General features: G+C 36.7%; 1 protein-coding gene across 1 annotated transcript; it reads right to left on the bottom strand.

Annotated features, from left to right (window-relative positions):
- Positions 1 to 2535: 2535 nt before the first annotated feature.
- arhgef33 (Rho guanine nucleotide exchange factor (GEF) 33) lies at positions 2536 to 24394 on the bottom strand. The gene is made up of 20 exons (XM_030156921.1): positions 24295 to 24394; positions 23924 to 24009; positions 20232 to 20501; positions 16580 to 16623; positions 15101 to 15265; positions 14490 to 14611; positions 14203 to 14351; positions 13976 to 14089; positions 13726 to 13852; positions 12781 to 12913; positions 10765 to 10872; positions 10175 to 10267; positions 8904 to 9052; positions 8716 to 8805; positions 8301 to 8470; positions 6240 to 6577; positions 5491 to 5715; positions 4334 to 4476; positions 3648 to 4161; positions 2536 to 2999 (listed from the first exon to the last, which is right to left on the bottom strand). The coding sequence occupies exons 3-19, from the start codon at positions 20287 to 20289 to the stop codon at positions 4044 to 4046; spliced, it is 2346 nt and encodes a 781-aa protein (XP_030012781.1). The 5' UTR covers positions 20290 to 20501; positions 23924 to 24009; positions 24295 to 24394; the 3' UTR covers positions 2536 to 2999; positions 3648 to 4043.
- Between the last annotated feature and the right edge of the window lie 205 nt (positions 24395 to 24599).

The following is a 24599-nucleotide window of genomic DNA, read 5'->3' as shown; positions in this document are numbered from 1 at the left end:
ACTGCAGCCGCATAAATTCCAGTTCATGCAGTGTTCAAGACAAAACGACCAACTTGTCTAATCTGAAAGAGCCGTAAACAATTTTTGAGATTATTGTAATAATACAGCGCTCTCTGATCTTACTAAATGTCTTCTCCTGTGAAAATGAACAGCGAACGTTGGCCAAGTCAAAGTTACTAAATGACAATGACGTCCTGTTTATTTTTTATGTTTAAGTTTATTTTTGGCTTAAGAAATGTCAAATCCTTGAAAACTTCTCCTTTACCATATCTGTACCTCAGAACATTTAGCAAAATTAGTCCTTTTACGTAATAACAGTCAGTTTATGTATGATTGAATGACCCCCTTTCAACTCCTTACACTAACGTAATCTATAAATCACTAAACCAGGTACCAACATGGCCTTTTATCGTAGTTTTTCTTAAGTGTTTTATCTCTTTGTTTTTTTAATTCCCGACCTAGCCCTGTTTCAACAGACTTCTGCAAATAACTCAGCTGTAGTTTATATATATATTGCTGTTAAGTTTGTGTGGAGCAACAAAAAAAAAAAAAAAATACCATCACATCCCACTGTGTTTCTCCATTTAAATCCTGCAACAAGAAAATAAAAATGAACACTTCTGAGTTATTTGCAGATGTTGTTTGAGCCAAGTTTCCTCTAAAGTAAAACACAACAGTATGTTTCCTCTGTTCTGTCGTTATCACCATGGTCTATTTGTTTTCATACAGCAATGCACACGTAATGAATGTATATAGTGTAAAATAAAAATGGGTTTGTTTTACATACTGTATAATTGCCTATATTTTGTTTCAGAAGTGTAACAGATTTATGAGATGACAGGTTAACACATTAAAAAGAAGGAAGTGAACTGTGCCGTGTCTTGTGATGGTCATTTCAGTACTGTCGTCAAAGGTGAATCTTAGAAAATTAGAATGTTGTGGGAAAGTTTTTTTTTTTTTTTTTTAATCAGAAGTGAAAATGTATAGTATTCTAGACAACAAACTAAAATGTTTCAAGTATTATTAATTTTAATTTGTAAAATTACAGACTAAAGCTCAAAAAGTAGCTGTAAAAAGTAGGGCTGTGTATTGGCAAGAATCGGGCGATATACAAATCACAATACTAGCATCACGATACGATATATTGTGATATATCATGATACTGTTAAAAAGGCAATTTTTTTTATTTATTTTTTTTTATAAATGATTATTTCCTTGAAGAATTGAATTTCACCAGAAATCTGCACAAATACTAAACTCATTTTTATTTTATCACAACAGGATCTAATGCTATATCACAAAATGTTCCAGTGTTCAAACTGAAATTCTGTTTTACAGACATTACAGTCTAAGATCCTGTTCAAATGTTCCTATTCTATTAGTTCAGAACTAACATCACAACATTATTTTTGTGCAATCCCAACAAAGGAATTAACATTATTTAATAGAAGTGTTAAATAATAAATAAGATATATCTGCATTTGAATAAATACCTAAAAATATCGATACAGTAGTTTTTAATATCGGTACAGTATCATGAAATGAAATATCGTGATATATTGCAGAAATATTTTCTTACACCCCTAGTAAAAAGTAGGAAAAATCTCAGAATATTGGGACATTTCACATTTTGAGTCCAGTTAAATGGTTTTAAACTGAAGGTAACAAAAGCAAGAGCAAATGTGCACCCTCTGCAGGCAAGAAACATAACTGCACATTGACTTTTCTCAATCATTTTTAATCTGTAATAATTTTTATGTTAATTATTTATAGACTTATGCGTGCAGTTGTAATTGCCTGACTGACCAATCAGTTTCTTGCACCTAAAACATGAACCCAATCTGACAATTTACATTTATATATTAAGAAAAGCGTGGACGAGCACCAATGACCTCTTTCAGAAACAGAAAGTCAAGTGAAAGCGAATCATCCACAAAACCAAATTTCATTGTTGTCCTTTATTGAATGCTCTAAGTATTTCTTTGGCATATTCATCTTTTAATAAAACACACTTTTATTCATGGAAATAATAAAAACAAGTGTTCTAATGTACACAGCCTGGCCCAAAAACAAAAGTACCACTGGTTAATATTTACCTGGACCTTTAGCTTTAACTGCACAAATTCACTGTGGAAGTCTTTCCATAAGCTTCTGCGATGTAAAAACATTTATTTCCACTGTTCGCTGAACCGAGACCTGACCCAATGAAGCAACCCCACATCATAACACCGGCCCCACAGGCTTGTACTGTAGGCGCTAGGCATGATGGGTAATCACTTCATCTGCCCCTCTTCTCTTCCTGATGCACCTATCGCTCCACCACATCACACTTTTCCATTGAACCACAGTCCAGTCTTTATTTAGTCTTTCTTTGTTTACGCTACTCACTGCATCATTAGGGTTAAATATGTTTCTACAGGATCACGAATATCATCAAATGGAAGTCTTAACTATTGCTTTAATAAATAATAATAACAATAATAATAATAATACATCGGCTTTATATAGCGCTTTTCTAAGTACTCAAAGACGCTCAAATCCATGTGGGAACTATTTTTTTGGCCAGGCTGTGTATGTTCTCCTGAGTATAAACATAATATGATAACCTCTCATGATTATGGCTTTGTAGATATAAAACAGACCCATAGAAAACATCTGTAATGTTAAAAGTCACCAATGTATTCTGATGAGCTAATGGCTAATTCATCTGATTATGAACTGAATTGATAACTGAGTGAAAAGTCTTAAAGTCAGAGCTTAATATGTTGTATTTTCCATACAGAATTCCGTAGTGTTTGCCACCTATGAGCTATAAATGCAGGTGAAACTGAATAATAGTAAACATAACATCATCCTTATGAAAAAAGAGCAGACTGTACATTTATTAAAAAAAAAAAAAAAAAATCCTATTATGTTTGGACAGATGAAAAACACTAAATTCCTTTCAGAGAAGCTGTAGTCCCAGCAGAGCTATTTACAGTACAAGGAGACGTGTTCATCTAGAACACAGGTGTCAAACATGCGGCCTGGGGGCCAAATCCGGCCCGCCAAAGGGTCCAGTCCGGCCCTTGGGATGAATTTGTGAAATACAAAAATAGATATAAAGAAATTAACAATCCTTTTAGTTCAGGTTCCACATTCAGACCAATTGAATCTCCAGTGGGTCAGACCAGTAAAATTCTATCATAATAATCTATCAATACTCACAACTCCACATTTTTCTCTTTCTAGTATAATTTCACAAAAAAATGTGAATAATCTGAACAAATGTCAAGAACCTGAAATGTCTTAAGAAAAATAAGTGCAATTTTAACTACATTCTGCCTGATACTAAATGTTTTGTGTATTTGTAGCTCCACTGTGATCTGTAAGTTATAATGTACATGTGGAAATGATAAACTGAGGCAGAATATTGTTAAAATTACACTTATTCTTTCAGTTTGTTCGAGTAATTCACATTGTTTGAAAGGACAGTTTGTAGATGTAAACATTTTCATTGTTTAATTTTACTTTTTTCACTGTAAAATACAGAGAAAAGTTTGGAGTTGACATTATTTCTATATTATTATGTTATTATTTTACAGGTCCGGCCCACTTCAGATCAAATTTATCTGAATGTGGCCCCTGAACTAAAATGAGTTTGACACCCCTAATCTAGAATCTGTCAATCAAGTAAACATCATTGAAACAGAAGTCCTGATGTGTCTTTTGTCAAAGCAACATGCCTTAAACTTCAGTGTAATTTTGGTGTTAGACGTGATAATGCAACTTTTATGTAACAACACACCAAGTAAAACATTAACTAAGATGGATGACTGGTGCTTTTTTCCTTCTATAGTACACCTGATTGAATTTTGACTATTTTAAATTTGCATCATGTTTGTAAAAAAAAAAAAAAAATCACATTCATGTTTGGGATTGTTGAGAGGACATTACTATATAGATTCAAACCTGTACAGCATTTATACAGCAGTGAGAAAGGAAAAGATCAACAGTGTGATGTGATAGCTCCTAGAATGAATGCTTGTGTAGTAGACTGGTGTTCACACCGCAGTACCACGGGTTATCTCCAGATGCACCAGTTTGGGAGTTTTCTCGTGTTCAGTGTTCTGATATTCTGGTGTTTTCTCACCTCCCTTCTCTTTCTTATCGTCACTGTTCCTATTAGATTTAAAAAAAAAAAAAAAAAAAAAAAGGTAAGACATTTGTCTGCAACTTCAAGTGCTGCTGTGAAAATGTGGTCATCATGCAAATATTTAGCCTTAGCCTTAATTATGTCCTTAAATGGAAAATGCAAAAAAAAAAAAAAAGTAATAAGTGTTTGTTTTCTTACTTCTTCTTGAAGAGTTTCTTAAATGAGCTCCTGAAGCCTCCTTTGTCCTGCTTTCGACTCCTCTCGCTAAAAGGAGTATGGTGGTTCTCGTCTGCTCCACCTCGCCACTTCAGCTCCTCGCCCCATGACTGCATGGCACAGTCCTGTCAGGGTAGAACTGCATATTACATTTTGGAAACTATTTAACCCTTAAAGATCTAAAAACTACATTTGTGACAACTTCCAAATTAATGTTTCTCTATGCTTAACCTTTCCTAAATGATTTATGACCATGTATTGGAATATTATTCTCTGTATTACACATTTTTCAGTAAAAATGAAGCATTTTCTGACATTTAATTTAATGACTGTGCAGAAGCTCAGAACAAATTCAAAGGTTATTTTATCCAAAGAGGGAACATTTAAGAAAAAATGCCTTTTTTTTTTTTTTCAAAATATGATTAAGTGAAGATTAAATAAGTGTCTACAACAGAGGTCTCAAAGATGTGGCCCGGGTTCCAAATCCAGCCCGCCAAAGGGTCCAGTCTGGCCCGTGGGATGAATTTGTGAAATGCAAAAATTACACTGAAGATATTAATCCTTTTAGATCAGGGTCTACATACAGACCCATTTAATCTCATGTGGGTCGGATCAGTAAAATACTATCATAATAACATAACATTGATAAAGTTGCACTTAGTTTTCTTAAGAAAATTCAGTTTGTTCATGTTATTCACATTGTTTTAAAGGACAGTTGGTAAATGTAAACATTTTCATCGCATAATTTTACTTTTTTCAGTCTTAACATAGAAGAAAGTTTGCAGTTGACATTATTTATATATTATTATGTTATTATTTCACTGGTCCGGCCCACTTCAGATTAAATTTGGCTTAATGTGGCCCCTGAACTAAAATGTGTCTGACACCCCTGGTCTACAACCACTGCCCTTTGTCAAACCACATGGGTCTGTCAGTGAATTAATGTTGCAGAAAATTATGGCGTTTCCATGTTTACTATGGAGAAACTGTATTTTACCTGAATTATTTCAATGTTTTGATCGGATTAGTGGTTTTCAACATTTCAGATCAGTAGATGCTTGTGACTGTTTGTCTTTGAGGGTTAATGAGCAGTTTTCTGGTTTAAGTTCCCCATTATCTTAAAAACTGATTGAACATACGATGCTGGGCATCCCATGCAGATCATCATTGTGCTTGTCATGGTCCGCCTTATTTCCCAGGGGGCTCTGGACCTTGCGGGATGGTGTGGTACACCCTTTGCTGCCTTTGCTTCCTTGGCGCTCCAGCTTTGCGTGGTTGACAAGTCCCACCCTTTGGAGGTGGTCGGACAGAGGCCCAGCGTCCATACCGTTCACTGTGTGTTCCAGCTGCAGCCCGTTCAGGGACTGGACACAAAGGAAACATCCATGTAATCAGATTACACTTCAAGAGCCATTTAGGGTTACATCAACTCTTTCATACATGAATTATTATGAATTTGAGTGGGATCATTACTCCAAAGCAAATAATGTCTCCAGCTGGATAATTTTGAGTGACATACTATATATTAGTCATTAATTATATATGTCAGTATATATTTTTTAGCAGTGTCCAAAAGCCTCTCTCCATACAGATAACATGATTTATTTAGAAACTTACTCTAACATGTAACTGTAGTGGATGTTACATGTAAGTGGTAATATCAATTATCTGTCAATATAGAAAAACGTATTAAATAATCCATGTAGTAATTTTGGTTTTGCACTTTGAGGCAGCTACTTTCCAAATATTACTGTTCTCACTGAAGGTTCAATAACACCATGCATGAAGTGGAATGCTCAAAACACAGAAAGATTACACTTGTGTGACTTATTCTGAAGGAACCAAATGCAGAAACCCAGCTCTGAACATCTAAGTAAACATGGTTCACCTTGCTCTTCCGTTGGCTGGCCTGAAGGGGGCGGTGTTGATTGCGGCGCATCATTATGGCTTCATCTGGAGACACACACCCTCTGTTGAGTAGTTTGTTGTAACCGTTGCCTTGGCTTCCTCCATTGCCGTAGATGTCACGTGCAGACAACACATTCACCGCCACTGCATTGTGTGGTGTGGGCGGGGATTTGGGGCATTTCACAAAGGCGATGTCGATGGAGGAGTCAGAAGAAGCAGAGGAGCAGCGGTCGAACATGGACACCTCATGGAGGGACCCTCTGTCCTCTTCATACAGGCTCTCCATCCCTGGAGGGTCCGGAGGAAGAAGGAACTCCCCTAGAGCATCAGCAAGAGCAGAGGTGGGGGTTAAACCTGCAGGTGTGGGGGGCAGGTGATGCTGACATGACGGTGATCTCTCAGATCCTTCACTCTGGGAAACTACAAAGACCTGAAAGCCAGAGGTCCATTAACTGGCTCACTAATGAAGCAACTCTATTTACAGTAATATAACGTGTGCTCCATTTCTGTATCTTGAACGGAAAACACAAAATAACACTCATTTATGTTGGACATTTCAATGTGTAATGCCTAAATGTAATGAACCCTTAAGAAGGGGATGATTTAGTCCAACTATGTGTTATTAACCCATAAAGACCCAGTGTTACTTTTGTGGCACTTCCCCAAATTTTTTTTCTCTACATTTAACTTTCCTTAAGTGATTTACCCTCATTTATTGCAATATTATTTTCTGTGTTTTGTGTTTTTTAAGTGAAAATAATTTTCCTATATTTTAATCACTGATCATGTACAGTTGCAGGAAAAATTATTAGACCATTAAAAGTCATCAAAAACAATGGTTATGCAATCAAGTACTAACTCCTGTGTGTATCATGTGACTAAAACAGAGAAAAGAAAACATGGAATGTCTAAAACCACTGTTTTTGGCAGTACAATGCCATAGCTATTGATGTAAGAACTGAAGTGATTTTGGTTATTATCAAGAAAACATGGAAAATGGCTAGATATTAGCTCTGAAATTAAACTCTTATGAGCTATTTTTATTGTTATCATTATATTTGTCCAAAAATTGTACCTTTAGTTGTACCAGGCATTAAAATGGACAAGAAATTGAAGAAAACAAGGGTGGTCTAATAATTTTTTCTGCAACTGTAGATCACCAACCCTGGTCCTTGACATCTACTATCTTGCATGTTTTAGATGTTTCCCTCTTCCAGCACACCTGACGGTCATTATCAGGCTTCTGCAGAGCTTAATGATAGGCTTATCATATGAATCAGGTGTGTTAGGAGAGGGATACATCTAAAACATGGAGGATAGTAGATCTCAAGGACCAGGGTTGGACACCCCTGATGTAGATATTCATAAAAGCTCTGAGAAAAATTGAGATTTATTATATCAAAAACAGAGAAAACTGAAGAAAAAGTGACTTTTTCAGCCAATCTATCATTAAATGAACATGAACTCAGTGTCTCCATCCACTGTCATTGATTCAACTCCATGGGTTTTACTGGTGAACTAATGTTGTAGAAGATGATGGTGTTTCCACACTCTCTAAAGAGCCTCTGAACGTCCAAATGAGTCATATCTGATGACCATGAAAAGATGACAAACTGCACTGTACACCAATTATTTCCATGTATCGACAGGATTAGTGGATCTAACATTATCAAATATTTGACATCAGAAGATGATTTTGGTCCCTGGTGAATGTTTGGGTCTTTATGGGTTAAATAACACATCATATTAACTCTTTAAGTGCCAAAGTCACAATACTGTGACAAGCAACATAACTGAATGAAACAGACAGCTTTTATCTTGATATCAAAATTGAAAAACTACAAAAGAAAAAAAAAGACTCCAGCACCTAAGGGGTCAATGTGGCCTTTGGTTAGATGTGTTAAAATTGTGTTCTTACAAGACAGCCCTTTCTAAAACATAAGGTCCCAGAAAGTCTAAGCTAATCTAAAACATCACACTTCCCCTTCACTGCTTAAAGTAAATCCACAGTTCAACACTTTAATCTTAGACCATCGCAGACCTGCTGGTTTATGGTTCTGTGAGTCCAGCTCAGGACTGAAGAATGGTATCTGGGTCGGCCACTCCGGGTCGTAACAATGAGGTTCTGGATCCTGGTCTCGATCCCAGTCCTGGAATCGGCGGGACTGCATCTGCTCCAGGAGACGCTGTTTGTTGCGTTTGGCGTGTTCCCTGTGACGAGTGAAGGACACGTAAAGAGTGAGGCTGATCTAGGACAGCATGTTTACACAATTTAGTTTCATGGAAAGTTTAAGAATAATAAGAATGGGTTTTATTGCAACTTTTAGTTTTCTCACTGATCAACTTTGTCACATATTAGGTCTGTGTGTTGGTCAACTTCTGCCCTCAGTTTGATTTGTTTTATGCCTTTAACACTGACCCCAGATTACAGGTTAAACTGGACAGTAAATACTGACATCATGGAGCTGCTGGAGGGGTACGGTGACCCGATATTGTTGGATTGAATCCCACTCTCCACTGTCTTCAACAGCTGTTTCATAGTAGACCTACAACATAAGGGGAGAATGTCACTCAAGTCTTCATTTTTTCTTAGATTTAAAGCTATGTGGTACAAATATTTTGGGTTTGGTGGTGTGATCCTGACCTCTTTATCTCCTTGCGGTTGTGCAGCAGCAGCTCCTGGTTGTGCTGGAGGAGGTGGTGGTACTGAGCTGTGAAGGACCTGAACTGCTGGACACACACCAGCAGCAGGTAATAGTCCGGGTGCTCTGCGTCCGTCTGCCTCAGTAACCCCTACACACAGACAACACACACATCACAATGGGCTGAGAGGCAGCCTGTTTATATCTGTTAGAGTGTGTGTTTGGTTCTCAGGGTTTCCTCTGTATAATCTCATTCAGATTTAGTGATTTAACACTCAGACTCAGTTTTATTGCCATTCGATCAATGGTACATGATAGAACAAAATGTAGTTACTCAAGTCTTGGGTTAAGCATGGGGGGGGCGGAATCCATAACTCACATAACATACGCTGGCGTAAAACGAAAGTGAAACTTTACATGCTTTCAACGTCTGACTCCTGACTTTTATACTTTGACTTCTGACTTTGCCTACATTATACAGGGGACCTTACATGAAATTTTCATGTAATTTTCCTGTATCCACTGGGCCCCCTCCACTGCTCTATCCCCACAAATGCTGGGCCCCATGAATTAGTCATGTTTACCACCCCTTAACGGCGCCCCAGTATAGAGTAAATAAGGTAGAATAAAACTACCATAATGAAATAAAATATGCAAAGAACAAAAAAAAACACCAATAAATTCTTAACATGTACAAAATTCACTTAGGTATTATGTTATGCTTCATAGGGATGTAACGATAACTGGTATACGATAAATCGCAGTAAAATTCCCGACGGTTAGTATTACCGTTTAAATTCTAATTATCATGATAACCGTGTTTGATTACCGCACTTTCAACTCAAACTTGATTTGGAAAATAGTCACACAATGGCTAGAAGGTGCAATCTTTAATGTGCATTTGTATGTTTGATGTTTACATGTTAATATTTGAATGTTTCTGCAACAGGAAGTACAGTGTGCCTGTTATTGTATTTATTTATTTAGTTTTTTTTTCAAAATACAACTTGGTTAAATTATTTCTGGTTGCATATAAACACCTTTTGAACATTTTGAGCACATTTCAACAATACCATGATAATAATGATAACCGTGATAATTTTGGTCACAATAACGGTGACATGAAATTTTCATATCGTTACATCCCTAAAACTTCACATGATAAAACACTTATTATATGGGTATCTCAGTTGAATCTAATCTTGTATAGAAATGTTCACTCAGGTCGATTGTTTTTATGTCTGGTGGGTGGATGGTTGAGTTTTGTTCTGACCTGCAGCAGCAGTAGGTATTCAGGGATTCTCTGAACCGGCTGGAGGAGCAGAGTGTAGAGAGAAGGTTTGGATTCATCACCCATGATGTCACTCTAATCAGCCAATCAGAATGAAAGGCCAGCACAGGTCAGCCAACCAGGATCAGGAGAAAAGACAGGTAAATAGTCAGTGTGACCACTTAAACCAACACAAGACAAATGATCTTCTATACAAGTCGATGTTGGGAGGAATGATTTAAATCACACACCAATGTGGTCACACATTTTTTAAAGCTACCTACTACTTCCTGTGAGAATTGTTGAGATCTGTGAAAAATGCAGTTTATCTTTTCACACCACATTCTGTGATGTTTCATTCTTCACGGTATTTGACTTTATTTACCATCAGTCATGACCTGTACTGTAACAACATGTGAGAACATCCATATTCAGACTACACGACCATGCATGTCAAACCCATCCTGACCTCCGTATCCAACACTAAGCATGTGAAACCCTGATCATTCTGAGGGCATATCATCTGGTAGCCACGTGCGAGGCTCCATCCTGGCCTGATGTCAGTGTGTACTTTTCCCCTCACTGTGTTTTACCTCCAACAAAGCAGAAGATTTGATGGCGTTGGAGGCCAGCATGTTGATGACTGACAGGCAGTCTGGAAGCTCCTTCAGGTAGGAAACGTAGAAGTCCAAGAAATCACTCTGTAGGGACACAGAGTTGAGTCATAAGGGTGTGATTGAATGTGTTTGTGTGCATCTGTACACACTTTCCACTTCCTCTCTCCTGGCCACAGTGCCTGTGACAGACCTAAACTTAGATCATCATGTGCCCATGTGTGTGGACTGAGACAAACGTGACAAAACAGACAAGCTTAGATTCTGAAAAACACTGAATTCTTCCATGTAATGATCTTCAGTTGGGTTTTATAAGAATGTTTAACCCATAAAACCCCAAACAGAAACTGGTGACCAAAATCATCTACTGATTTAAAATGTTTAATAAGTTCTGATCCACTAATCCTATCAAAACATGTAAATAATTGGTGTAAAATACAGTTTGTCGTCCTTTCATGGTCATCAGATATGACCCATTTGGACGTTCAGAGGCTCCGTAGTGAACGTGGAAACACAGTCATCTTCTACAACAGTGAGTCACCAGTAAAATCCATGGAGTTGGATCAATGACAGTGGTTGAAGATACTTATTTTTATGTTCAGTTATTGATACATTTGCTTAAAATATCACTTTTTTGCAGTTTTCTTTTTTTTTTTTTTTTTTTTACATAATAACCCTCAACTTTAATCTGAGCTTCCATGAACATCTACATGATCAGGAAATTAAATACAGGAAAAAACACAAAATACAGAGGATAATGTTATAATAAATGACAGTAAATCATTTAACAACGGTTAAATCTAGAGGAAAATTCATTCAGGAACTGCTACAAAAGTAGCACTGGGTCTGTATGGGTTAAGTATTTTCAATAAGCTTTTAGAATTTGTCATATTTTTTCTGCCAATGAACAAAATATGTGCATAATACACTGTTGTCCATAAATTTTGTTTTCCACATTCCTCTTTTTATTCTTACTTATACACATACATAAGTAATCACCTTTGACCAAGTACAATGATTACAAACTGAGTCCCAGTTACACTTTATCTGTCAAGAATAAATCGCATTGGCAGCAGTTTAATTATTTTTATTCCAATTTTATGTACAACAGTGTATAATCTATAATTTTCCTTTTGAATGTCTTAAAAAATGAGCCATGATCGAGGAATCCAATTAATTATTAAAATCTGATGACTAAAATTGATAATATATAAAAACAATCATTAAGCTCTTTATGTCTTTTGGTCCTATGTGTTACTGCTGTTCAGTGTGGACCCATAATGCATTGTTGTCCTGTCCTTTTCTTAATCAGGAATGTATGTCTTACCAGTTACTGCATTTCCTCCCACTCACTCAAAGCCAATTTGCCACACATTTGCTTTAATAGAATCGACTGCCATTAGCCTCATTATGATACGCGTCTGCTTTTAGCTAGTATTTCACACTCACAACTCACTTTAGTTACAAAATCCATATTAAGTGTTCTCTTTTTTATGCCAGTGAAGGGTTTTACCACTGAAAATCCTCACACTGGCCTTTCAATTTCACGGTGGCAAAGGAGACTGAAAAAAAACTGTCTTTAATTCAGTTTTATATGTCATAATCAGTTACTGCTATTGGATTACACACAGAGTTTAGTTTCCCGTGTTTTCGTTTGGTAACACCATTATTCATATGATACTGTCTGTGTTCCTTGTGTCTTTGAATCACATTAGTATACAAGTGAATTTTCAACATGACTCCAGTGTTCGCTTCACTGGAATTTGACTTTTCATTTATTGTCTGTCATGGCTGCCAAAGTGATTCAGATTCATTATAAATGGCCTGTCACAAGATTCCACCTTTTGACCCGAGCAGACTAACAAGCCAAGAGCGGCAAAGACAGCGCTGTGTGTCCAGAAAACCAGGGCTCTTAATTTGAAAATTAGGTCAGATGTCCAGATATTCCGCAGATCTGGAGCGAATGAACACAGAAACATCCCGGAGGATACATACCTCTTTGCTGGTAAGCCGCATGAAAACATCTCCCATGATGCCTTGCCACTGGCACTTCAGTACGCGCTCCTGTAGAGTATGGAGGAGCTCCAGATGCTGCTGGATCAGAAACCGTAGAGAGCTGGGAAATGGACTGTGGAGAGACAGGACACAAGGACAGAAGTGTCTGCATGAAAAGAGGATATTTACAGATGTTTTTTTTTTTTTTTTTACCTTTATGGAGCAGAGACATAAACTGATAAGTAGTGCAAACATTCTGACGGTAATCGTATCATTAAGTGACAGACATTTGGCAACACTTTAAGCAGGTTAAAATAAATACAATCATTTGCAAAGACCATTTGACCTGGTTGTGCGTCTCCACCGCTACAGTGGCGTTTTTGGTCATTGGGAACACGTGTGCTGAAGCTGTGATTACATTAGCGAGATATGCAACATCCTTTAAAAGACCATCCTTTCTGCGTCGCTGGTGTTTATAACCTGCACTTATTTAATTTATTTATTTCCTGTTCTCTCCTCACTGTATGCTCTTAAATTAGATGACTAGCCACAACTGGAGACGTTTATCTGTTGAGCTCATGGTTTCTACTGTGTCACAGAGATCCTCTGCGTGATCAGATAACATCTACAATGTCTGACCATTCAAGAGTTTGCATGTAAGACATTTCTAGTTCATTAAACTGGGAGTATATCTAATCTGTTCCTCGTGTCTTTGGTATAATCTCTGTGTTGTCAAACATTTTATAATTTCTCCTCCTTTCATAAATCAGCAAAGATGTCTGCCAACTCCAGACAAGTATGTGTTAACAGATTGGTCACATAATCTGCGTTTTTATCGAACAGACTGATGGAGGAAAAACCTGCAGATAAAATATTAACTGTTTCATGATTATTTGTGTGTGTGTGTGTGTGTGTGTGTGTGTGTGTGTGTGTGTGTAGTCTCACCGCTTATCCTTCGATGTGAACACTTCTGATCCATTGAAGGAAATGTTGACCTTCAGTAACAGAGACAGATGAGAGACATAAACTCTCTCTGACTCCAGCAGCTCCAGAGCCGCTCTCTGCCTCTTATCTGCACAAACACAACACAGTCTGTAAAGTACCTCAGTCCAGCCTCTAACTGTGTATTTGTATCTGTTAAACACACAGAGGCATTAGTGTTAGTAATGTCAGCAGTAGTTGTAAGACTTCTTACTGGTTTTCGTTGGGGTGTTGGGGGTCTCGGCCCCGTCTCTACTGTTCTTCCTCTCTCCCCACATCTGTCCTCTCTGCTGCTGCAGATGTTGGGCTTCATGCTCAGAGTTCGATGCTACAACACAAATATGAGCAACTGGTTATCACTACTTCTACCGTTAACATAACTCAGACTTAACTCAGTTTTGTATCCACCTGTACGTAACAAACAAACACACAAACACTCACTGTGTGTGGATGTGTTGCTCCTCTGTGGTGACCCATTATGAGGCAGAGTGGACAGGTAGTGTTGAATAACACTGAGTTCTGATGGATTGGGCACACAGATGTGTTCCTCTCCAGATGCTGACAGTACATCTGCTTTTGAGTTTTTACGGCTTTTGGTGCAATAAGAGAGTAAGAATGCGGAGGAAGATTAAAACAATTTTAATGACAAAGACATTTCAACCCATCCATTAGCCATTTGATTTTGTCCTCCTTTAATTGTGCACTTATGTAATGGGTTTTCACCCTACCTGTGTGGAGCAGAGTTCAAATCTTTTGTGTTTTCTATCTGCAGCGTTTCCATCCTTCTCTGAATGTCTTTCTGTCTGTTGGAAATGTCTCTGATATGGAATAAAGTCGCACTCAGTTCCTCCTGTGAGAAGAAAAGGTTACGGAATTAGCATATTTATTAAATTACTGACATGTAACAAAGGAAAATGTCATATACACACTACAAGTATTTCTATTTATACACATCAGTAATCACCTTTGAGCAGGTAAAATGATTACATACTGAGCCCAGTTACTTTATCTATCGAGAATAAATCACATTATCACTGTAATTTGATGTGTGTGTTGTGTACTGTAGATAAAGCTAGTGTATACACTGTATGTGTGTGTTAACAATAAAGTAATCCATGGCATGTACGTATCTTCTATGTACTACAGAGGATCCGCACATGCTTGTCAATGCCCTGATGATCAGCAGTGAGTGTCTGAGCTGCTTTCCCAACTGCTAAATGTAATTAGTTTATAGTTTCAGTCAGATGTTTTAAATTATATTATCGAGGCCACTTTCTGAATCACACAGAAGGGGCAGCAGTTGTGTGTGGACGCTTTCAGTTCGGATTGCCTTCAGCACCTTGAAAGTGTTAAGGGAGTTCTTGAGGCCCATTATTTTATCATCCACGTCAGTCTCATGAGCCTGGAGTTTCTCCTCCAGGCTGTGGTCCCTCTGACGCAGCTCGCTCAGCTCCGTCAGGGCAGCATGGAGCCCATTGCGCAGCTCCGCCACCAGGCCTTCCAACTGCATCACATGAAAAATAATGTAATGTTAAGTTTGTCTGGATGTGTTGGCTGCTGCAAATGAAAAATTAAAAGGAATATGGATTTATAGGACTGACACACAATAGTTTTGTCCATATTCTATTTACCGGAGCTAATTTTAAATATTTCAGTGCTACATTTTCATTAACTTTTCCTTAAATCAGTGAATACTTTCTATATGTTTTTTATATCCTTCATTTTCCTGCTTCGCTTTACTCTTCCTTCCATAGTTTTCTAATTCATAGCTGATTGAATTTATTCGACGGGGATAACTGAATCAGCTCATGGGAACATTACATGGGTTGAAGCGGCTCTCTCGGCCCATCTTTCCATCTCTCACTGGCTCTCGGTCATGTGAAAGGCATCAGACAGCAGACTGAATAGAGCATCTGTCCTCCTGCCTCCTGCTCTTCCTCTTCCCCTGATCATATCTGTGCTCAACAGTGGTACTGTACGTTTGCACACCTGAGGGTCTGCAGACTGTGTGTAGCCATGAAAACACGAGCCTCACATTCCTTTAATGGATGTTTGTATCAAGTGATGCTGATGTTTGAATAAATAATAGAATACAGTAAAGTACAATTTGATAAAAAAAAAAAAAAAGTACAACTGATATTTGTGGCTAGTTTGTTTGGTAATAAGCGCTTTGTTTCTAAAATGACACTGTGTTTATCCCAAGTGTCCAGATAAAACTCCATTTTTTAGAATGGGCAGGTACGGTTTATTTGCATGAAACACTGTTGCACTGATGCATTAAGTGTTAGTTTTAATGACTCTCTGGTTTGCTATTATTCTCTTGTGTGTTTTCAAGTAATGCACCACTAAAATACATGTAATATAGTACAAGAGTGCATATTTACTGGTGCATAGAGTTTGCATATAGTTTAGTGGTGTATATTTCACTTGAACAAAGAGAACACACAACCTATATAATGAGCTGTTTGTAAATTAGAATGTTAAGATAATTGTGACATTTAATGAATTAATTCTGGCATAAAAATATTGACTACTGACTGCTTTAAAATAGGTAATAGTTGTTGGTTTGATGCAAAACTTTATAATTTCATAACATCACAGTAGCGTCCTGAAGCCACACTTTTGTACAACAGACATATTTAAAGTTTGATTATAAAAACATGGTGTTTTCTTTCAGCAAAAAGATTGCTGAATACAGATGAAGTCAGATGAAATGACATTTTGCCAGAAGAAACTGTTAAAAATCATCAGTTCATACATCAGTTCCATGTATTTCCACTGTTGAGATTTTAGAAAGTTTTAGAAATATTCAGATTACCTGTGAAATCTCCACATTGGCCTCCTCCACATTCTGTTCCTGATCTGCAAAAAGACAATCACTGTTGAAGTTATTTTGGTTCAGTTATAACACATTGGCATTAAAAATCCTCACAAGCAGACATGGGAGACTTATGAGGCAATATTACATTTGGACAATAATGTGTTGTTAAAAACTGAAGGAAAAATTCATACATAATTATTAGCTCCTTGTATGAAAAATCTGGACTTGACTTTGGTTTAATGGATCAGTTTAATATTGACATAAGAGACTGCACTTTTGTTTCTGAAACAGACTTTTCAGAAAAGCTAAAATGTTTAATTCTATTAGCTATTAGAAAGATTCTCCTCCAAATCTGAAGTGTTGATTCCTGTTATGAAATGCAGTGTTACGCCCGATACACACAGCTGGAGCACATGGTACACGTGGATGAGAACTCAAGCAGAGGTGAGGTACAGTCTGTTTTAGTTATTACACAATCCAGTAATGCAGTTTTTTTTTTTTCTTTTCCAAATACATACAGTCGCAGAAAAAATTATTAGACCATCAAAAGTCACCAAAAATAATGGTTATGCAATCCAGTACTAACTCCTGTGTATATCATGTGACTAAAACAGACAGAAAAAACATGGAATGCTTTAAAGCACTGTTTTTGGCAGTACAATGCCATAGCTATTGATATAAGAACTGAAGTGATTTTGGTTATTGTCAAGAAAACCATGGAAAATGGCTAGATATCAGCTCTGAAATTAAACGTTTATGAGCTATTTTTGTTGTTATTATATTTGTCCAAACAAATGTTCCTTTAGTTGTACCAGGCATTAAAATGAACAAGAAATGGAAGCAAACAAGGGTGGTCTAATAATTTTTTCTGTGACTATAGGCCTTTATTCCATTAAGGTGTACACCAAAATGGATCCAAAAACATTTGTACAAGTGAAAAGTTCTTTCCTCTCTGTTATTCCACCTCTACTGGTCAAGTAACCAACAGAGTAAAGTTCACACTGCTACAACTTCAGTCTCACAGATGATAAAAAAGCTCCAAGATCAACTTCCTAATTTTTCTACAGAGTCTAGAGTATCGAACCATTTACTTATTCATTTATCTTTTCAGTTCCTCCTTATGATGGTCTGTGTTTGTTGTTTTTCAGTGAATTTTCATTATGGGGTTGTTTAAAACTGGTTGTTTGGGCTTCACATTTTTGCCTGATACTCGGAGGATTTTGACTGTTTTCATGTTCAACTCAAGTGGAATAAAACATCTTAAGTGGAGGATAATGTGTGTAGGTGTAATGGGAATATTTCATCCCAATGTAGTGTTTTTGTTCACATTTACAATGTACAAGGAAATCCTGACTACTGATGGATTAGTTCTTCAAATACAGTGCATTTACAGCCAGCTGGTTGTGTACACACACAATGGCTCTGCTTGTAGTGGAAATGTCAGAAGTTAAGGCTGGTGTCAACATTGCCCAGGGTCACCAGAAATACGTACTTATCATATATTATCATGCATAATTTAAGAGACAGCACGCACAGTTCTACAACTGTACTCTCAGGCGTCTAAGCTGTGAAAGAGCAGAAAAAGGAAGTATATATTATCTGACACACGTTCTTCTGTTTTCAGGGCGTACTGTATGACGGATTTCATGTGAAGGCTTCATTTAGAGCTTTTTGCCTCTTTCACTGCATGTGAATAACAAACTTTATGTGAAGAAATCAGCATAAAACCTCTGTCCCAGAGTGACCTCAAACGTAACAGCTCCATCACTGGCATTTAGGAAACAAACGTAACAAGACAATCCTCAGGGTGTTGATAAAACAAAACAGATCATGGAACTCTGTCCACTTAAAGCAAAGGCCATTAATGGGCAAAGCACACGTTTTACCATCATGCACAAATAATCATGTATTTAATCTTTCTAATGTTAATGAGGTATCATGTATAATTTTGTCTTTTTTTATGGTTGAAGACAAGAGGAAATGATAGAAACCATGGAAACTGGGAGACACTTTTAGGTTTAAGGTTGGTGTGGAAAGTTTAACCCATAAAGACCCAGTGTTAATTTTATGTCAGTTCCCAAATGAATTTTTCTCTCTATTGAACCTTTCTTCAGGGATTTGTCACCATTTATTATAATATTACCCTCTATATTTTGCATTTTTCACTGTAAATCATGTATTTTCTTATATTCGTTTTCCTATATTTTATTTAGATATTCATGAAATCTTAGAGTAAATTCAATGTTATATGAGAACAAAGAAAAATGATGAAAAGGTGTGTTTTTCAATACATAAATAACTGAACGTAAACCCAGTGTGTCCATCCACTGTCAGTGATCCAACTCCATGGGTTTTACTGGAGAATCAGTGTTGCAGAATATGACTGTTTTCACGGTAACTACAGAGCCTCTGAACGTCCAAATGGGTCATATCTGATGACCATGAAAAGATGAATAACTGTATTTTACACCAATTATTGACATGGATTGATAGGACTAGTGGATCAACAGGTATTAAACAGTTTAGATCAGTGGATGCTGTTGGTTGCCAGTGGTTCTTTGGGTCTTTATGGGTTAAGGCAGGGGTGTCAAACTCATTTTAGTTCAGGGGCCACATTCAGCCCAACATGATCTGAAGTGGACCAAACCAGGAAAAAAGTTAAATTTCATTATGAAAATGTTTATATCTACAAAGTTTCCTTAAAAATGTGAATAACATGAACAACCTGGAATGTCTTAAAAAAAATAACTACAATTTTAATATGCTTATCATTTACACATGTCCTAAAAATACACAAAACATTTATTAACAGTCAGAATATTGGTAAAATTACACCTGCTTCTCATCAGACATTTCAGGTTGTTCATATTTTGTTGTGGTTATTCACAGTTTTTGTGAAAGAATAGTTTGTAAATGTAAGCATTTTCATGGAAATTTACTTTTTTTGAACTAAAACAAACACAAAAATTGGTAGTTGTCATTATTTATAGGATATTATGATAGTATTTTACTGATCTGACTGCTTTAGGTCATATTGGTCTGTATGTGGCCCCTGAACTAAACTGGTTCTTAATATCTTCAATGTAATTTTTGCATTTCACAAATTCCTCTCGCGGGCTGGATTGGACCCTTTGGCGGGCCAGTTTTAGCCCGTGAGCCATATGTTGGACGCCTGTGGTTTAAGCCATGTAAACCTTTTTCTTTATTAAAAACCTAAAAACAGGTCTTTCAGAAAATTACCAAAATCTTTCCAAGTGTTTTTATACAATACTAGCCCTTTGTGTCTTATCTCTGTCGATGTTAAAGTGTTGCTTTCCTCAGTTTGAACCCATACGTTAGTGCTACAGTTCTGAAATAATGAGCTGGTTAATCAAAGAGTTAAACCACAGGGAACTCTATAACTTCTCTGATAATAAAATGATGAAATGTTTTGTCTATTTCTGTACATTTGAATTGCAAGTTTTGGGGGATTTTCTTTGTTTGAAGCCATTACCTTGGATTACCCTATATTTGAAGATATTTTATAAAAAAAAACATAAAATCTGAGGTACAATCCATACATAGATCAATGGGATAAAATTAAACCCTGGTTGCAGGATAAATACAGAAGAATATTATCTCTTCAAAGTTATTTTCAGTACGTATTTACCTTCTGACATGTCCTCTGTCTTGTCTTCAGTAGAATTTTCTGTATTGCCATTTTCCATGGTTTTGTAGCTTGGTTTCCTTCAGTTGCTCAGTGCAGTTGCCTTCAGGTCCGTTTCCTGGTCCTGATGAGTCCACTCAGCTCCCCTGCCTTGTTCCTTTCCTGTCCTTCTCCCTCTGATCAAGCTTCTCTTTTGCTGTGATCCCTCACTTTCTCTCCTCTGAAGCATGTGAGTCCTATGATTTCTCATTTGCACAAAAAGGCCCTTGTCTTCTGAGAGGAGGGACAGAATGGAGAGATCAGGAGATAGAGCAAAAGAGAGAGGGAGACATTTGTTAAGGCCGAGGAGCAAACTCATTACACTTACAGTATAGGATGATCTGACAGGCTTTACATGATGATTTACGTGGCAGTAGTGATATGGATAAGGCCACATGGGCTTGAGAAAGGAAATACATCTAAAGCTGTGGTATGTTAAAACAGACTGCATCTGTTAAAGTTGTGTTAAAGAGTCTTGTGCTTCCAGATCCTAAACCTAACACTGACCCTGCAAACACACAGCCTTGGGAACAGGACACTTTGTACTATACCCATAATGTGCCAGATAAATCAGAGCAACAGGAGTTTAAGAACCAGCACAATATGGACAAAAATACTGGGATCACACCCAAAGCTCATAGAACATCCCATGTGTTAGCTTTCATTAGCAACTGTCATGATAAATGTCAAATCAGTTTGAAGTTTACAGGTTTTACTTTCTGGATGACTCTTCAGGAAATCAGGTGTTGACACGTGGTTTAAAATTGTTATTTATGGTCAGAATGTGACAAATATTTTATAAATGTATAGGTAGAATAGTAAAAAAAAAAAAAAGAATCTTTGACCTTTAAGACAAAATAAAAACATTTATTGCAATATGAAAATACCTAATGGTATTTTCCTCTTATTGTTTTGTATTAGCAATGAAACATCTGAATGTCCCAATACTTTTGTCCATATAGTCACTATATTATACTATATATTAGATTATATTAAAGTGTATCAGAAGACATTATTCAGGACCCAAAGACTTCAGCTGCCTCTTTCCACTTCAAGTCCATTTCCAGATTATTCAGCTCGGTTGTTCTTGTAAAAGAGCACATTTTAAAACCATACAGGAAGAGAATACTGAACGGTGGCCAAATTTAATAAAATGCTGGAGGTTTGGCGTCAAGGAATTGGTTGATATAACACAGGGGTGTCAAAGTCACTTTAGTTCAGGGGCCACATTCAGGTAAATTTGATCTGCAGTGGGCCGAACCAGTAAAATAATAACATAATAATATATAAATAATGCCAACTCCAAACTTTCCTCTATGTTTTAGAGCGAAAAAAGTAAATTTACATTATGAAAAGGTTTACATCTACAAACTATCCTTTCAAAAGATGTGAAGAACATGAACAAACTGAAAAAATAAGAGTAATTTTAACAATATTCTGCCTCAGTTTATCATTTACACATGAACATTATAACTTACAGTTCACAGTGGATCTACAAATACACAAAACATTTAATAACAGGCAGAATATTGTTAAAATTGTACTTATTTCTCTTAAGACATTTCAGGTTGTTCATATTTGTTCAGCTTATTACATTTTTTGAAAAACTATACTTTGTTTTAGTGTAAATACATGAAAATATTTACATTTACAAAGAGAAAAATTTGGGGTTGTCAATATTTATATGTTAGTATGATAGTATTTTACTGGTTTGACCCACTTGAATTTGAATGCATAAAGATGAATTGGTCTGAATGTGGAACCTGAACTAAAAGGATTGTTAATATCTTAGTGTAATTGTTGTATTTCACAAATTCATCCCAAGGGCCGGACTGGACCCATTGGCGGGCCGGATTTGTCCCCCAGGCCATATGTTTGACACCTGTGACATAACAAAACCACGTAGTTCTTTCAAAAATGTAAACGAAAAGAGCTGCAGAGTGACATTGCAGAAAAATGTCTAATTATCAGTTTTTCTGCTTTCCGGTGACTCCAGGTACTTTGTTGAAAACATACGTTGTTTGTTAGATTCGTCGCAGCCCAAACTCAGCCACAAACACAACCAAGCCTCTGTTACGGTGCGGTAACTTCATGTTTTGCTATCGGCTGCAGTGCAAAAGTTGATCTCTGCATGTTGTGGTGTGGTTGATTTAGGCCTGAGATCACACTGCTGAAATCTAAAACAAGAAGTATAATTTCCTACTTCTCATCTGGAAGATGTAATATCATTGTGTCTTTGTTTGGAGGTCAGGTCAAGCTGTAGAAGAAAAAAAAGAAAAGAAGCATACTTAGAAACTTCCTGAGTATTGAAACAACTAATATCTCCCCAACCATCATGTCAAATGACTTTCACAGAGGTTTTAAGCCACAGCCATGACACACTGACATGTTCAAAGCAATTTTAACAGATAATATCTAACTATTTGACATGGGCACTGAGATGTGTTTGTATCTTTATCTCAAAATACATCTCAGAAGGTCTTGAGTCATTTCTGCTTGAAACTTAATTTGTCATTCCATCACTGTCAGTTCATGCCTCTTTTCTATCTGTCCATCACATGCTGTAACAGTACATGAGTCTTTGTTTTCTCTGCGGTGGAAACAAAGCCTGCAGTCAAACATCTGAGCTGCTTCTCGTCTCAACAACAAACCTGTGTTTAAAGGTTACATCATCTCCAAACATCATCTGATTCTGTGGCTACACGTGTATGTCCACGGCTTCGGTGAAACAAAGCAAAACCTTTCACCAAAAACAAAATGGAGTGTAAAACAAACAGTCTTTTGATCAGTTTATATCATCTTATTAGTAGTTTTCATTCAATATATTTAATACACACTGGTCATAATGTAGGAATGCTAGAAGCTTTGTCAACTTTAGGTTCCTACATTGTGTATAAAGTTTATATCTCCAGAATTCAGTGTATAATATGTGAGAGGAGTCGCCAGTGCATAAACTTACCCAGACTCTTTGTTTTTTCAGCATAGGCACAAACATTTGTTTTTTGAAGAACAGAAGTTACTGTAAAGATTATCTTTGTTACATAGGGATCATGAGAAAGCTGTTGTGTCCCAGGTTCTCTGAGTCTAATATGATTAAAACAAGTCCAGGAACAATGAGAATCACGATGGAGGAAAGGCCTCAAAACACTTGCACAGTCACAGGTTTTAGCGTAATGTGTTTTTTCTCTCAAATGAGATCTGGCAAAAAAGAGACATCTGTCATCACTGTCAAAACAACGAACATGAGTAATTTGATGAGATGAAATAACAAGCTGTAGCGGTCAACCTTTTTGGGAGCACAAATGCAGATAAAATGGAGGAGTTCATTCATAGTGAGGGTTAAATATAATAATGGACAGTAAATAAGATGTAATACTGTCTAAAGTACACAAAGAGCACAATATTTTTGCATTAGTGTCCAGCAAAACAGGCAATATTAACTGGAAATGATACGGATTACATCCATCACCTGACATTAGTAGAGAATAATAATCAAAATTGGAGGCGTATCAGGATAAAAATCTGAGGAATTGAGGGGACACTGGGTGAAATCTGATCAGGAAGCTTTGCAAAGACAACAGTAAGGTCAGGTGTGAAGACCTACGGACAGATCAACAGATGTGCAGCATTGAAGCAGCATGAACATAGAGAAGTACCTTCATCATCCAGACAGCAGAAACAAAACCAAAGAGAACAGGACGCAGCTGGATGTGCCCATGTCTGCAGAAAAACTGCTGAACTGCTGTTAAAAAAAAGGAACAGGGCATTCAGAAAACTGAAGGCTCAACATTAGACTCATTAGATTTTTCATTGTTTTGTTCTCTGGTTTCGTCAAGAAATATAGTCTGAAAAACTTCATAATGCAATAATGTAGCATAATGACTTCTCATGTGTCTATTTCCCATACATTTAAATTAAGTTAAATGTTATATATTTTTAACATTTCAGGCTGTGAATGGCTAACTTAAAGAAACCCCACATTTCTTGACAAAATTGGAGCACTTTGTAAAATGCAATAAAAACTGACAAATTTGCATTGAGAAATCTATTCTTTTTGTTCTAAGAGATAATATTCCCTACATGAATCATCTTTGGTTTATTTTTGCTTGATGCTGTATTTACTTCCATTTAGGATTCTTCCACCTGAAGAATCTGACAAAACAGCGTCACGTGTTCAGCCCAGCAGGTGGCGGTAATGCCACACAAAGCATTGAACAAACAACAACAACAATAATAATAATAATAATAATAATAATAACAATAACACTCTCCATAAGTAGCGGTAATGCACTTATAATTAAATTGCCAACCTTTTATAAACCCCAAGATGAA

The sequence above is a fragment of the Sphaeramia orbicularis genome, chromosome 15 (genome assembly GCF_902148855.1).
Source record: "Sphaeramia orbicularis chromosome 15, fSphaOr1.1, whole genome shotgun sequence".
NCBI classification, from domain to species: domain Eukaryota; kingdom Metazoa; phylum Chordata; class Actinopteri; order Kurtiformes; family Apogonidae; genus Sphaeramia; species Sphaeramia orbicularis.
This window is presented reverse-complemented; position numbering and strand designations above follow the sequence as displayed.